The 13,432-nt window shown below is 46.5% G+C and overlaps 1 protein-coding gene across 1 annotated transcript in view; it reads left to right on the forward strand.

Moving 5' to 3' along the window:
• Nucleotides 1-13,432, forward strand: part of LOC309497858 (thyrotropin-releasing hormone-degrading ectoenzyme-like) — a 154,176-nt gene that overhangs the window by 108,461 nt on the left and 32,283 nt on the right. The window contains exon 9 of the mRNA XM_082168202.1: nt 2,281-2,468. Within this exon, the coding sequence (XP_082024328.1) occupies nt 2,281-2,468 (188 nt within the window). The remainder of the gene's footprint in view (nt 1-2,280; nt 2,469-13,432) is intronic.

Here is a 13,432-nt window from a genome sequence, read left to right on the forward strand (position 1 = left end):
GTGTCATGACTTTAATGAGATTACTTTCAAGCATAATCTCAAAGTTATTATAGTTTGTAATGGAACAGCAGGACATTTAGCAGCTATCAGCATCGTATGAAGCGTTTTGTCATTCACATCACTCTCCTAAGTGTCGGCTGATGGGCGCCCGCTTCTTCATTTTGTCTTTCAGAACAGAAAGGATTTAAAGGTGAATTCATGTGAAGGGACCAAACCAGGACCCTTGTATCCTCTCAGTGACCGTGTTTGTGAGGCACTGACGAATTTAGCTACATTAACAGTCCTTGACAGCCCATCATCTAATGAATACTGATATGCGCTATGTTCATTAGCTATTCATGAAATCCAATTTGCTGCAATAATCTGGCAGTGCTAAGCGCCCACAAAGCACTTTGTCAAGCTCAGGACCCATGCCGGACCGGCCTACACTTCCTTTAATTATTTTCACCAGGGCAAAGGTACAGTGGCTTCCTGAAAGCGTCCTACAGGAAATGATTCTTAATGTAGGAACATCAGCTGCCGTCATCAGCCTCTGCAGAGCCTCTTCTTCACATGGTAAACAAACTGTGAGACATCGACAGATGTGAGAAGTTGCCCGGTTTCACTTAACATTTTCTATATAATATCCTTGACATAAAGATATATTTGAACACTCACAATGGTCATAATCAATTCCTATAAGCAAGAGGGTCCCAGTTACATTGGAGAAGGGAAGTTCACATGCTCGACTGATCTAGTCAAGCTTAAGTTTGCAGAATGCAAGAGAGCCTGACAGAGCACTTTGTTTCTGTCGCCACATTTCTCTTCCAGTCCCATGGGTATCCACAACACACTGACTCAGTACTGCTGCAGAAACACTGTAGCTCTCCAACGGTTACAACCAATTTCATACAAAATTACTGATTGGCTCCAGTAAGTATGAAATGCTGCACCTCTTTAGGATGCCGTGAATGGAAATGATTAGAAATATATGTAGAGCAAATGACATTCGCTCTGATCTGGTCTACTGTGGATACAGACAGCTGCATCAGGACTGAAATAAAACCTCAAAATACTGACTTTACATTGGAAGTGATACACAAGTACTCTTCATATAGAGCACATGGGAAACTGAACTTGGTTGATTCCAGTAGAGTTTAACTTTAGTGCATCCGGTTCCGCTCGGCCCGCTCAGAGCGGGGCTTGAATCAGCAATTGCCAGTACAGGAGGTGGGCATGTTAACAAGGCTAACAATGCTAAATCCCACAGACTTAGCATCAGTCGCTAGGTCAAGGGAGTGAGGTTTACTTGCATAGCTCTTATTATCCGTTACACTCACCCCCCTGAACCTTATTTGTATCCGGGTCACACTACCAATGTGAATGGTTCTACTTGCACTGTTCCAAGAAATTCAACAAAGTTAGTTATCATCTGGAATATGACACGGGCCTGCTAACACGGACGTTAAAGACAGCAGCCTCGAGCAAAACTCTTGAGAGCAGGGGAGTGAAGTTTACCTGCACAGCTCTTACTAGCTGGCCTCCGTTAGACTCACTCCTCTAAACCTCGGTCACATCCGGGTCACGGCACCAATGCAACTGGTTCCACTTGGCCTGTTCCAAGCGGGGCTCAGACCAATGACTGCTGATTCATACAAGAAACTTCCATATCAATTCATACAGAAACCTGCCAGTTGTCCACTATGCTGAGCCATTCATAGCAGCATTTCTTTTTCAAAGAATAACCAGTATATTTCCCCCATGGACAAAGCATAGTCACATTAGAAGATTTCCTCATTAATGAGCCATGAGATCCAATTTTATGTTTTACTTGTATAAAATAGGAGGAGAAACTTCCTCTGAAGAAATCAGACTTATAAATCTAATTCTGCTCCTTTACAAGCATCTCTCTTGTATAGAGAGGTTAGATAACTGGAAATTTCCTTGTAATGTTCCTCCGTGTGCAGTGTAAAAGAACAGTGAATTTTAATCACCTTTCTATTCACTTAGAGTTTTTAATTAAAAGTCCTGGATGGGTTTTAGTTTTGCAAGACAAAGAAAACCTTAATCAGTCCAAATATGTGCGTAAGAACCCATTAAAGCCATCAAATCTGAATGAATCATTAGGTCCACCTAATTTCATTAGGTGGTCCCTAAACCCTAAAGCCCACCAACACAACTCACTTCCACTTAACTGAAACTGTCAGACACAATGTGCTGTACTCTGAGCTGTTAGATGCCCCATACGGTGATCCGTGTATGTGTATGGTGTGTTTTGATGTATGATATTTTGTGTCACAGGCCATGCAGCGGGAGGGAAAGGACATCAACATCACGCAGGTCATGGACCGCTGGACCCTGCAGATGGGCTACCCTGTCGTCACCATCAGCAAGAACGACAGTCTTGACAACAGTGTCACCATCTCCCAAGAGCACTTTGTCTATGACACGGACGCCAAGATCCAGAATCCTGAGCTGTTCAACAAAAGGTAGTGTGCTATAGCTCAAATGTGCTATATGTGGAATGTGCTATATGTCGAATGCGATAGGTTGTTGCATGAAAATGAAACACCATCAATCAACTAACCTCTGATTCTCCATGAGCTCACAAATCAGTGCAGAAAATCCACCATAATACGCAGAGGCCTGTATGTTTGCTGAACACTGCAATGCTGAATAATGTAAAAATCCCACACAGTGATGCTCTGATAGTTTCCTGTGATCATATCAAGCTCAGAGAGAAAAAGATCCTACAGTTGTTCTGCAGCTGAAGAGAAGAAATCATTTTGATTCCAAATGAGATTAAACTAAGATATTTTGGAAGAAATACAGAAGAATAGACCATATGAAGATTATAAGCAGAGCTAGACAGATAAAGACTAGCCTAGCGCCCCACAAGAGCATGAAAACCCAGAGGATTTCCTCACTTATCCAAGGGATGTGAACAGTTTAATGCTTAGCACATCTTGTCTGCCTTTTATCACTCCTACTAAAAGAAACAGCTTAAAACCAGCCTACAATGGTTTGAAAGTTTTCACTGGCTATAGTCAACCAACCTGTTAACTATTTTAGACAGTTTTTTTTTTTTTCTTCAGCAGGACAAGAAAACACAACACTGTCTGTATGAATTAGATCTCACATCATGTTCACGCACACAATATCTAGCTGCTATTAACTGAGCATTTCATTTATTATTAGCGATTTATGCTAACCCATCACCGCCACATGATGTTTGGCACCCGTCTGCATTGTCACAGAAAACGTACTCGGTTACTAACGTAACCTCGGTTCTCTCTAGAAGAGGGAACGAGTACTGCGTAAGATATCTTACGCTAGGGGAAAATCCTTTTCCGCGAGATATTGAAGCCAAAAATTATCCTTAATTTTGTAATAATGCAAAACGCGTTGCAGCAGCAATGCAGACATAGGCGAGACAGCTCGCGCGCCTATTGGCTGCTCTGCGGCAACTGCAGCAGCCTATCGAGCGAGGCCTGGCGTGACGTCAGACCCAATCAGGGCACTTCGCGCCCGCTGCGTCACGTCCCGCCGAAATGGGCGTGGTCTAGGCCTATAAATATCGCTCGCAGGCAGCTATTATCTGGTTTTTCATCATCGAAGCAACCAGAGCGTGTGCATGCACGGCAAGATACGCAGTACTCGTTCCCTCTTCTAGAGAGAACCGAGGTTACGTTAGTAACCGAGTACGTTCTCTTACGAGAGGTCTCTCGTACTGCGTAAGATATCTTACGCTAGGGGACCCAATGTAAAACGCCGTGCATGCTGAGATCTGACACCAAAGACCCAAGGGCGAAAGCCCGGGGTACATATAGTGCACAATCACTCAGTGAACTCACAGGGAGTCCGGGAAGAAGGAGGGGTGCAGCCTCACTTTTCCACATAAAGTAGCGTCGATGGGACGCGAATTTCATCATACAGACAGGGCGGGGTACGGCCTGAACTGATGGGGAAAAATGTGGGTCTTACACAGTTTGCCCAGCTTTATACTGTCGAACATTGAGCTGTGCTCAGCAAACGCAGCATTCTGAGCTGAACGCATCAGGTCAGATAATACTGGTAGTTTAGACCGACAGCAGCCTGGCCTGCAGGGCGGGAACCTCTAGGTTATAAAACCTTATAAATGTAGACGGGGAGGCCCAGCCTGCCGCCATACAAATATCTTGCAAGGCAATCCCACTTGACCAGGCCCACGAAGAGGCCATGCCTCTCGTGGAGTGCGCTCTAACACCCAAAGGGCACTGCATGCCCTTGGAGGCGTATGCCAGCGCTATAGCATCAACTATCCATCTGGATAGGCTCTGTTTCGACGCGGCTAGTCCCTTAGAACGTCCGCTAAACGAAACAAAGAGCTGTTCCGTCTGTCTGAAAACAGACGAGCGAGACACATAAGCTCGTAATGCCCTGACTGGGCAAAGGAGGCTCGCGTCTCTTTCCTCATCAGGGACCGGTAGGGCTGACAGAGAGATAATCTGCGCCCTAAACGGTGTGTTGAGGGATTTTGGAACATAACCGTGCTTAGGTTTGAGTATAACTTTTGAGTCATTGGGCCCAAACTCCATGCACGCCGCGCTCACAGAGAGCGCGTGCAGATCCCCTATGCGCTTCACTGAAGCGAGAGCCAGCAAAAACACCGTTTTGAAAGACAGGTGTTTCAAATCGATTGACTGTAAAGGCTCAAATGGTGCACCTTTCATGGCTTCCAGAACCGTAGAAAGGTCCCATACGGGGACTGAGGGAGGTCTGGGAGGATTCAGTCTCTTAGCTCCTCTAAGGAAGCGGATGACTAAATCGTTCCTTCCTATTGACTGACCAAGCGTTGTTTCTGAGAACGCTGCTATAGCCGCCACATAAACTTTGAGCGTGGAGGGGGCCCTGCCCCCATCCAACAGCTCTTGTAGGAAGGAAAGCACCTCCGTCACATCACAGTTTGTGGGTGACACACCACGGGCTGTGCACCAGCCCGAAAACACTGACCATTTCGAAGAATAGAGTCGTCTTGTAGACGGAGCTCTAGCCTGCGTGATCGTGTTTAATACTCCTTTAGGGAGTCCAACATGTACCCGTTGATGGCCCAGACATGAAGGGACCATAGTTCCGGGTGAGGATGCCAGATCGAGCCGCGGGCCTGTGAGAGGAGATCTCTCCTCACTGGTACTGGCCACGGGGCAGTACTTGCTAACTGCATCACGGCTGGGAACCAAGGTTTGTTTTTCCAGAACGGTGCTACCAGCAGTACTGAGCATCCTTCTTCCCTGATCCGTTCTATCACCTGAGGCAGGAGAGAGACGGGGGGAAAAGCATAGAGCGGGCGGCGGGGCCACACATGGGCCAGCGCGCTCCTGCTCTTGGAGAAAAATTCTTGACAGTGAGCGTTTTCTTGAGACGCAAACAGGTCCACTTCCGCTCTGCCGAATTTCTTCCACAGCAGTTGGACTGTCTGTGGGTGTAGAGACCATTCGCCTGCCGGAACATTGTTCCTGGACAGTCTGTCTGGTCCTATATTCAAGATCCCTGGCACGTGCGCTGCTCTGAGCGAGCGCAGGTTGCACTGAGCCCATACCAGGAGGCGTTCTGCCAGCCTGTACAGTTTCTCGGATCTGATGCCGCCCTGGCGATTTATGTAGGACACCACAGACATGTTGTCCGAACGGACCAAGACGTGGTGACCTTTTATTTGGGGACAAAAACGCGTCAGCGCGTTGTCTACTGCCAGCATTTCGAGGCAGTTTATGTGCAGGAGCTTCTCCCGTTCTGACCACTGGCCGAAGAACGGTCTGCCCTCGAGCAGCGCTCCCCATCCCGAGGTGGACGCGTCCGTGGACACCACTTTCACCCTCGAGGAAGTCCCCAGGCTTACACCTGATTGGTACCAGTCGTTCGCTTTCCAGGGTTTCAGAGCTGTAACGCATTTCTGATTGACCCTGAGGCGAAGCGAACCGGGTGCCCACGCTTCGCGTGGGACTCGCGCTTTCAGCCAAAACTGCAGCGGGCGCATGCGGAGCAGACCCAGCTGGAGCACTGACGATGCTGAGGCCATGAGACCTAGCATCTTCTGAAATCTCTTGAGCGGGACAGACGCGCCGCAGCGAAAAGAGTTCGCTGTGCGTCGAATGTCTACCGCGCGCTGTTGTGATAGTCGCGCTATCATGGATAGTGAGTCCAGTTCTGTGCCCAGGAAAGATATTTTCTGACTGGGTGACAGGGAGCTCTTCGCCCAATTGACACTCAGACCCAAATCCTCGAGGTGATCGAGTAAAATGGTCGTGTGTTCTATGAGCACTGCGCGAGATTGCGCTAGAATCAGCCAATCGTCCAAATAGTTCAGCACTCGCATGCCTCTCATTCTGAGGGGTGCGAGCGCCGCATCCATGCACTTCGTAAATGTACGGGGTGCTAGGGACAAACCGAACGGCAGGACTGTGTACTGATATGCCTGGCCCTCGAAGGCGAATCTCAAATATCGCCTGTGACGTGACGCTATCTGTATTTGAAAATACGCGTCTTTCAGATCTATTGACACAAACCAATCTCCTTGGCGAATCTGCACAAGGATTTGCCTGGTCGTGAGCATCCTGAACTGTCGCTTCACAAGCACTTTGTTCAGTTGCCTTAGATCTAGTATGGGTCTGAGACCCCCGTCTTTTTTCGGTACCAGGAAGTATCTGCTGTATAGCCCTCCCTCGCTCTGATCTTGAGAGAGAGGTTCTATGGCCCCTTTGCTCAATAGTTTCGTCACTTCGGCTCAAAGTAGATGTGCTACTTCTGTTTTTACCGTGGTCTCGACGCGCGCCACATAGCGGCGAGGGCGTCGGCGAAACTGCAGCGAATAGCCTCTTTCTATAATGTTCAGCACCCACTTCGAAACCCCGGGTAGCTTTGCCCATGCGTCTGCATGGATAGCTAGGGGTCGAATACGAAGCGCGCTCCGCTCGCTCAGCGATGGAGAAGCTTCGGTGTGCTGTAACACAAGCGTGTCGCTCGTGACATTTGAGGCATGGGGCGCGCTGATGACAGCGGGCAGATTGCCCGCGCTCGACTCCTCTGCGGTGGTTAACCGCGAGGGGGAGGGCTGGGCGGTTCCCGTGGGAACTGTCATGTCTATGTGTGGATGTGGGCGCGGGACAGCGGGCACATTTATCACACCGAAAACATCATTCGCTTGCGTGAAGCGAGTGCACGTTGGTTTCGTTTTTACAGAAACCGTGAGACATGCATAACGTGGTGTTAGTGGGCACTGGGTAGTGGGCACGTTCACCATGTTTGAAGCGCAACCGATCTGAGTCGGTTTTATGTGCGCGAGCCCTGTGTGACAGGCTGTGCTTATGTGTAGGGATGGGCACTGGGCAGTGGGCATTCTTACTACACACGAAACACCATCGGCCGTGGCCGGGACACCAGAAAATACACTCTTTTGGGGATTTATCTGGGTAGCCGTGAAAACGGCATTTGTGTGCAGGCAAGCGGGTGACAGAACCGACTTGTTGGCTGCAGAAAACACTGGAACAGTCACATTTTCTGGAACTGGACGAGCGAATAGCTTTGGTGTGAGTCCGGCCGCAGCGGGACTGGAACACCGTCGTTTTCCTAGATGTGCTAGGACGACTTCGGGGCCTCGGGCTTCACCGTGATCCTAGGTCGCGAGCCGCGTCCTGCGGGGCGGCGACCGGATGAGCGGGAGCGCGGTCTCGCGCTTCTGGCCTGGCGGCGCTGTGAAGTGGAGGCAGTGGACGGTGGCTGTGGCTGTGAGCTCTGAGCAGACGGTTTCGCACGGCCTGCTGCAGAGCTGGAGCGCTTCGGGAGGAAGTGCTTCATAGCCTGAGACGCTTTCTGTACCTCTGCGAATCTCTCCGCGAAATCCTTGACGGAGGATCCAAAGAGGCCTGTGGCGGAAAGCGGGGCGTCGAGGAACGCGGTGCGTTCAGACTCGGCCATTTCCGAGAGCGTCAGCCAGAGATGTCTCTCAGACACGGTGAGAGAAGCCATAGTCCGTCCAATGGCTTGTGCTGCGGACTTAGTAGCACGAAGAGCGAGGTCCGTGGCACTCCTTAAGTCCGGCACGCAGATCGCGTCAGGTCCTTCCTCATCCAGCTTACGGAGGAGATCGGCCTGGAAGATCTGGAGCGTTGCCATGGTGTGCAACGCTGACGCAGCTTGCCCGGCGGCGGAGAAAGCGCGGTGGAGCAAGCTTGACGTCGTGCGGCAAGCTTTAGAGGGTAGGGCCGGCTTAGCGCGCCGTCCAGCGGAGGGCGGGCATAAGTGGGCCGCTATCGCCTCTTCAACCGGCGGCAGCGAGAGGTATCCTTTGTTCTTGGCATCGTCAACGGCGGAGAATGCCAAAGAAACAGCAGGACGCACTCTAGCAGAATAGGGGGCGCTCCAGGACTTGGCGACTTCTTCGTGTAACTCAGGAAGAAAGGGCGCCGGTCTGGACACAGGCGAAGCGCGCTCCCCAGGCAGGAAAAATCCATCCAGCCGGTTGTGAGCGGGCTGCTCAGGCGAAGACCACTCGAGGCCGAGGCTCGCCGCGGCCTGTGCGAGTACTCGCATGAGTTCCGTCTCAATGGAAGCTCTCTTGCCTGACGAAGTGCGGGCAGGGGGTGCGGGGTCCTCAGAGTCCGCCCAATCCTCACTGCCTGACGCCAGGATAGAGCAGGAATCATCCTCTCCCAGCAGGGCTTCCTCATCCGCGATATCAACGGAAGCGGCGGCAGACGGCGGCCGCTGTCCGTCAGGAAGCGAAACAGAAGAAGCCGGGGAAGCAAGCGGGCGAACCGGCGAGCTTTGGCGGCTGAGGGAGGGTTCCGGGGCCCGCTGGGCACGGCGCTTTTTACGGCGCGACGCCGCGGCGGGCGGGGGAGCAGTCTCGGTGAAGACGGCTAGGCGAGTCCTCAGAGTCGCCATTGCCATCAGCTCGCAGTGAGGGCATCCGCCGTCAGCGAGCGCGAGAGCTGCATGTTCCTCACCCAGGCAGGAAACGCAGATCACGTGGCGGTCCCCGTCGCTGAGTGTGGCTCTGCACGAGCCGCAGGAAGGCATCTTTAAAAAGACGCTAGCTCTTTTAGAAATGTGTGTCGCGGCGGCGACACACACACACAGAAATACAGTGTAATTAAAAGAGAAGGATATAAGCGCCGGAAAGCGCAGCAGGAAGGCAGGAAGGCGGCGCGGCCAGCGACTTCAGTGACTCGTCCCGCTGAAGGTGCTCTCTCTCGGCGGCGCGGCTTCTAATCCAGCTCCAGCGATGCGTGTGCTTCGCTTGAAGGATGAAAAATCAGATAATAGCTGCCTGCGAGCGATATTTATAGGCCTAGACCACGCCCATTTCGGCGGGACGTGACGCAGCGGGCGCGAAGTGCCCTGATTGGGTCCGACGTCATGCCAGGCCTCGCTCGATAGGCTGCTGCAGTTGCCGCAGAGCAGCCAATAGGCGCGCGAGCTGTCTCGCCTATGTCTGCATTGCTGCTGCAACGCGTTTTGCATTATTACAAAATTAAGGATAATTTTTGGCTTCAATATCTCGCGGAAAAGGATTTTCCCCTAGCGTAAGATATCTTACGCAGTACGAGAGACCTCTCGTAAGAGAACTGCATGTGTCACTGGCAGATAAATTAGTTTAATTCTGCGTAAAAATGTAGATGATTAATTCAATACCACCTCTGATCTGTTTTAGAAATTCTCCTTTTGTTTTGAATCAGACACTGTTAGCAGCACAATAATTGACTCAAGAATTGAATTTTATTGCTGAACTGTCAGTTTGAGTGTGTGTGGGGAGGGTTGTTAAGCAGTATTGCCATTTGGATAGTAATAATAACGTTTCTCAAGTTGAGAACAATATCAATGTCAAACATCTGCAATTTCAGGACATGAGAAAACATTTCTTATCTTGTAATCTATTGGATATATTATTGTGGTTTCTTTTTGACTAAAGGTGGTTAAAAGTTGAATAGATTAGTTAGAAATAGGAGATAATAATAACTCTAGTGAGATAAAAGCATCATTTCTGGCATCATAAAAGCATTAGATTTATCTTCATTCTACACGGCTAGGCTAGCTCTCCATAACAAGCCATCTAATGTTATAAATATGAAACATACAGGTAGAAATTTGTTTGTCCGCCTCTTTCCTGAGTTCATTTGTTCAGAGCAGACAAAGCCACCTTACTTTGAACGTCTCCTCCTACATGAACGTGTTTTCTGAGCGCTGCGGTCTTCTGCGGAGGCGTTCAGAAGCAGAGCTGCTCCAGGAGTCAATAGCAAAGCTGAGTTGCGAGTAGGGGGCGTCTTTTTCCTGTTTTGCCCCTCAGGCAGGTTTTCAGCTGAGTACCAGACAACCTGCCAGAATGCAGGGGGATTTGGCACCTTTGTAAATGCAGTGTAACACCTCACTTGAGGCTTTAAGCCAGCCTAGCAAAATGTGCTGACAGAAACATTGGCAGCAACAAAAGGAAAACAGAGAAGGTCAGTTTGAATGTATTTCACACTCCTTCTGTGTGTTTCATGTCCACTGCCATCTCATTAAAGTTCATAGAGGGTCCAGAGTCTATCTGGAGATGTCCAAACTCCACAGAAAAATATATTTTTTTCTTCCACACCGTTGTACTTGAAACACATGCTGGCTTTTATGCTACACTTTGATTCTCTTGAAGCAGCTTCATAATCCAGCTAGCAAAGAGCTCGCTAATCCACATCTAATCTACCTCTTTTTTCAAACGTGCATTAAAGGAATATTTTTGGGTTAAATACAACAGCAGCTGTATTTACGTCATATTCGGTCTGTTATTTATTACCCAGTAATTCATTTTGACTAGTCTTTCAGTTTGTAAAGAGAATGAAAACGAGAAAATACATTTACATATGAATGCATTTACAGTGGAAGCCTAGCATGCTAGCATTATAAACATTTTCGCTTGTTTTTACAAAGTTAGGGTTTTGTAAAGATCTTGTAATTTGTATTTAATGCTAAATATTTATTTGAAATTGTCACAGCTACAGCTAATCTGATTGTTTACATCAGTTTGTTAGCATAATAGCAGTTAGCTTAAAGGCCACAGTTTTCTTCTCAATTATAAAACCTCAGTATTAAGTTAGTATAGATTGAATAAGTCATTAGAAAGTTGATTCATTAGAGAGAAGTGACGTTTTTACCTGAAATGGCAAAGCTGTACTTCAACACACCTGAAATCTGAAATCATGAAAGGACCGTTTGACACCCCTTACGAAAAAGAAGTTTATTCAAGTTTTCTATTAGTATACTTCTTTTAAACTAAAAATAAGAAAGTATACTTTCAGTCTACTTTTTATATACTTCTCAGAAATATACTTTATGTACTTCTCAGAAATATACTTTATGTACTTCTCAGAAATATACTTCAAATTGCACTTAAGTAACTTGACTTATACTGACAGAAAAGTCTAAGTATATTTGGCCTATACTTGTTGATCGAGATATACTTAAAAGTATAATTAAGTATTGTAAGTATTATTGACTTGTACTTGTGTTTACTATTTTGATTGAGTAGCTTATTAAATACTTTTTAAAAAAACATAATATTACACACCGTCTTATAAACTAACATGTTCAGCTTTATATAGTAACAAACTTTCGGGTGGAATAGCTTATAGTGTAAATAAAATAAGCATGGAAAATAAGTTTATTCAAGTGTTCTATTAGTATACTTCTTTTCAACTAAAAAGAAGAAAGCATACTTTCAGTCTACATTTTATTTACTTCTCAAAAATATACTTAATTACACTTAAGTGTACTTGACTTATACTGAGAGAAAAGTCCAAGTATATTTGGCCTATACTTGTACTCAATCTTTTGATCGAGATATACTTAAAATTTGAATTATTCAAAGTATGCTTGGCTTTTAGTTGTGTTAACTCTTTTGATCGAGTAGCCTATTAAATATACTTTTTTTTTTACATCGTTTTTCATATACAGTCTTATGAAACTTTGTTTGAAAATATTGATTAAAATATTGATATGAAACAGATATGTTTCTAATTCTGCGTATCTGAATTTTTGTGTAGGCTAGTCCACTGGTAGTGTACATATTTACTTTAATTTAACTTTTCCCCACCATTGACTGAATTTTCCAGCTATCCATGTTTTCACTGGTATACGGTAGGGGGCGCTGTGACACATCTTCTAGTACAGAATCTCTGGATCAAAACACAGGAGAAGAAGAAGCTGAAACAAGTGATAGAAGATTGCTCACTCAAATGTAAAATAATGTAATATCAAACATTAAACAGCTTGTAAATCAAAACTGCTTAATGTTTCCTGAAATGAAGCGTAGGCCCAGAGCCATAGAGAGAGAGAGTTGCGACACTCCCATAGACCTCCGTTGTAAATAATGGCGGCGCTTTTAACCGCCTACTTCCGGGATATGAAGATCGCAATAGTTCCAAACACTGTCATTTGGGCGTTGGACACCATTCACTTACATTGCTGCGCGTCGAGTTGTTCCAGAGTTAAGTTGCCGAAATATCGACCTCTTTTGAATTGTCAACTGTCTATATTGTATCAGAGGCCCTTTGCGATGCTTATACTGGTCTTCATTTGTACATGCACAGCGTAATTATTTATATTTTATGTTGGTTGTTTCAACCAATTTTCAAGCACTGCCTGCTAGCTAACGTTAGTTAGCTAGCGCGACTTCGTCAGCTAAGAGTTCGGTAATGAATCGCTACCACCTTTATAGCAACTTTTATTTAATTAAATTTTTTGGGATATACTAACTTTTCATTATGTTATTATTGTCTTGAGTGAAGCGGCTTGTGAGAACAATGCTGGACCTTTAGGATTGTTATGGCCATCACCAGTCCTGTCTGTTTCATGGATCACCTGCCCCTGGTTTTTGTTTTTCTTGTTCACACACACAAGCACACATTTTTGTTGTCTGTCATTGTTTAATAAAAAATATTTTATTTGAAAACCTTCATTTGTATCAGCCATGCTTAAATTCGTTTTTAATCTGTTATAGTTTTGATAATGTGTATGGCCTTAATCTTAAAATAATATTCTTAGTCTTAACATGATCATGTTTCACGTTGTGGTCCTGGGGGATGGCCACTTTCATCAGAAGAAGTGAGCTAACTTCTAAGCGAATTCTGAACAGACCGCCACGGCAGACCTCTTTGCGTGATCACGAAGGTAGGCTAATGGCTGAATCAAAATTTATAAGCAAAATCACGGGAATCAATAGCCTAATACAGCCCAGTTGTGCTAAAATAAATATCATGAGACGTCCATCATCAGATGAATGATATGGAAAAGTTAAGTTAGAGCCGCTAAAGCCAGTGCTACTACCCATGCGAACATGAACATTATAAGCTTTTCCCTCCAAAAATATAGCCTAAAACTTATCTCCAAATGCAAAACTGACATTAACAAAATGCAATAACAGCTGAAAAAGTACTTGGGTGTGTGT

The sequence above is a fragment of the Leuciscus leuciscus genome (assembly GCF_965113295.1).
Source record: "Leuciscus leuciscus genome assembly, chromosome: 4".
Classification (NCBI taxonomy): Eukaryota; Metazoa; Chordata; class Actinopteri; order Cypriniformes; family Leuciscidae; genus Leuciscus; species Leuciscus leuciscus.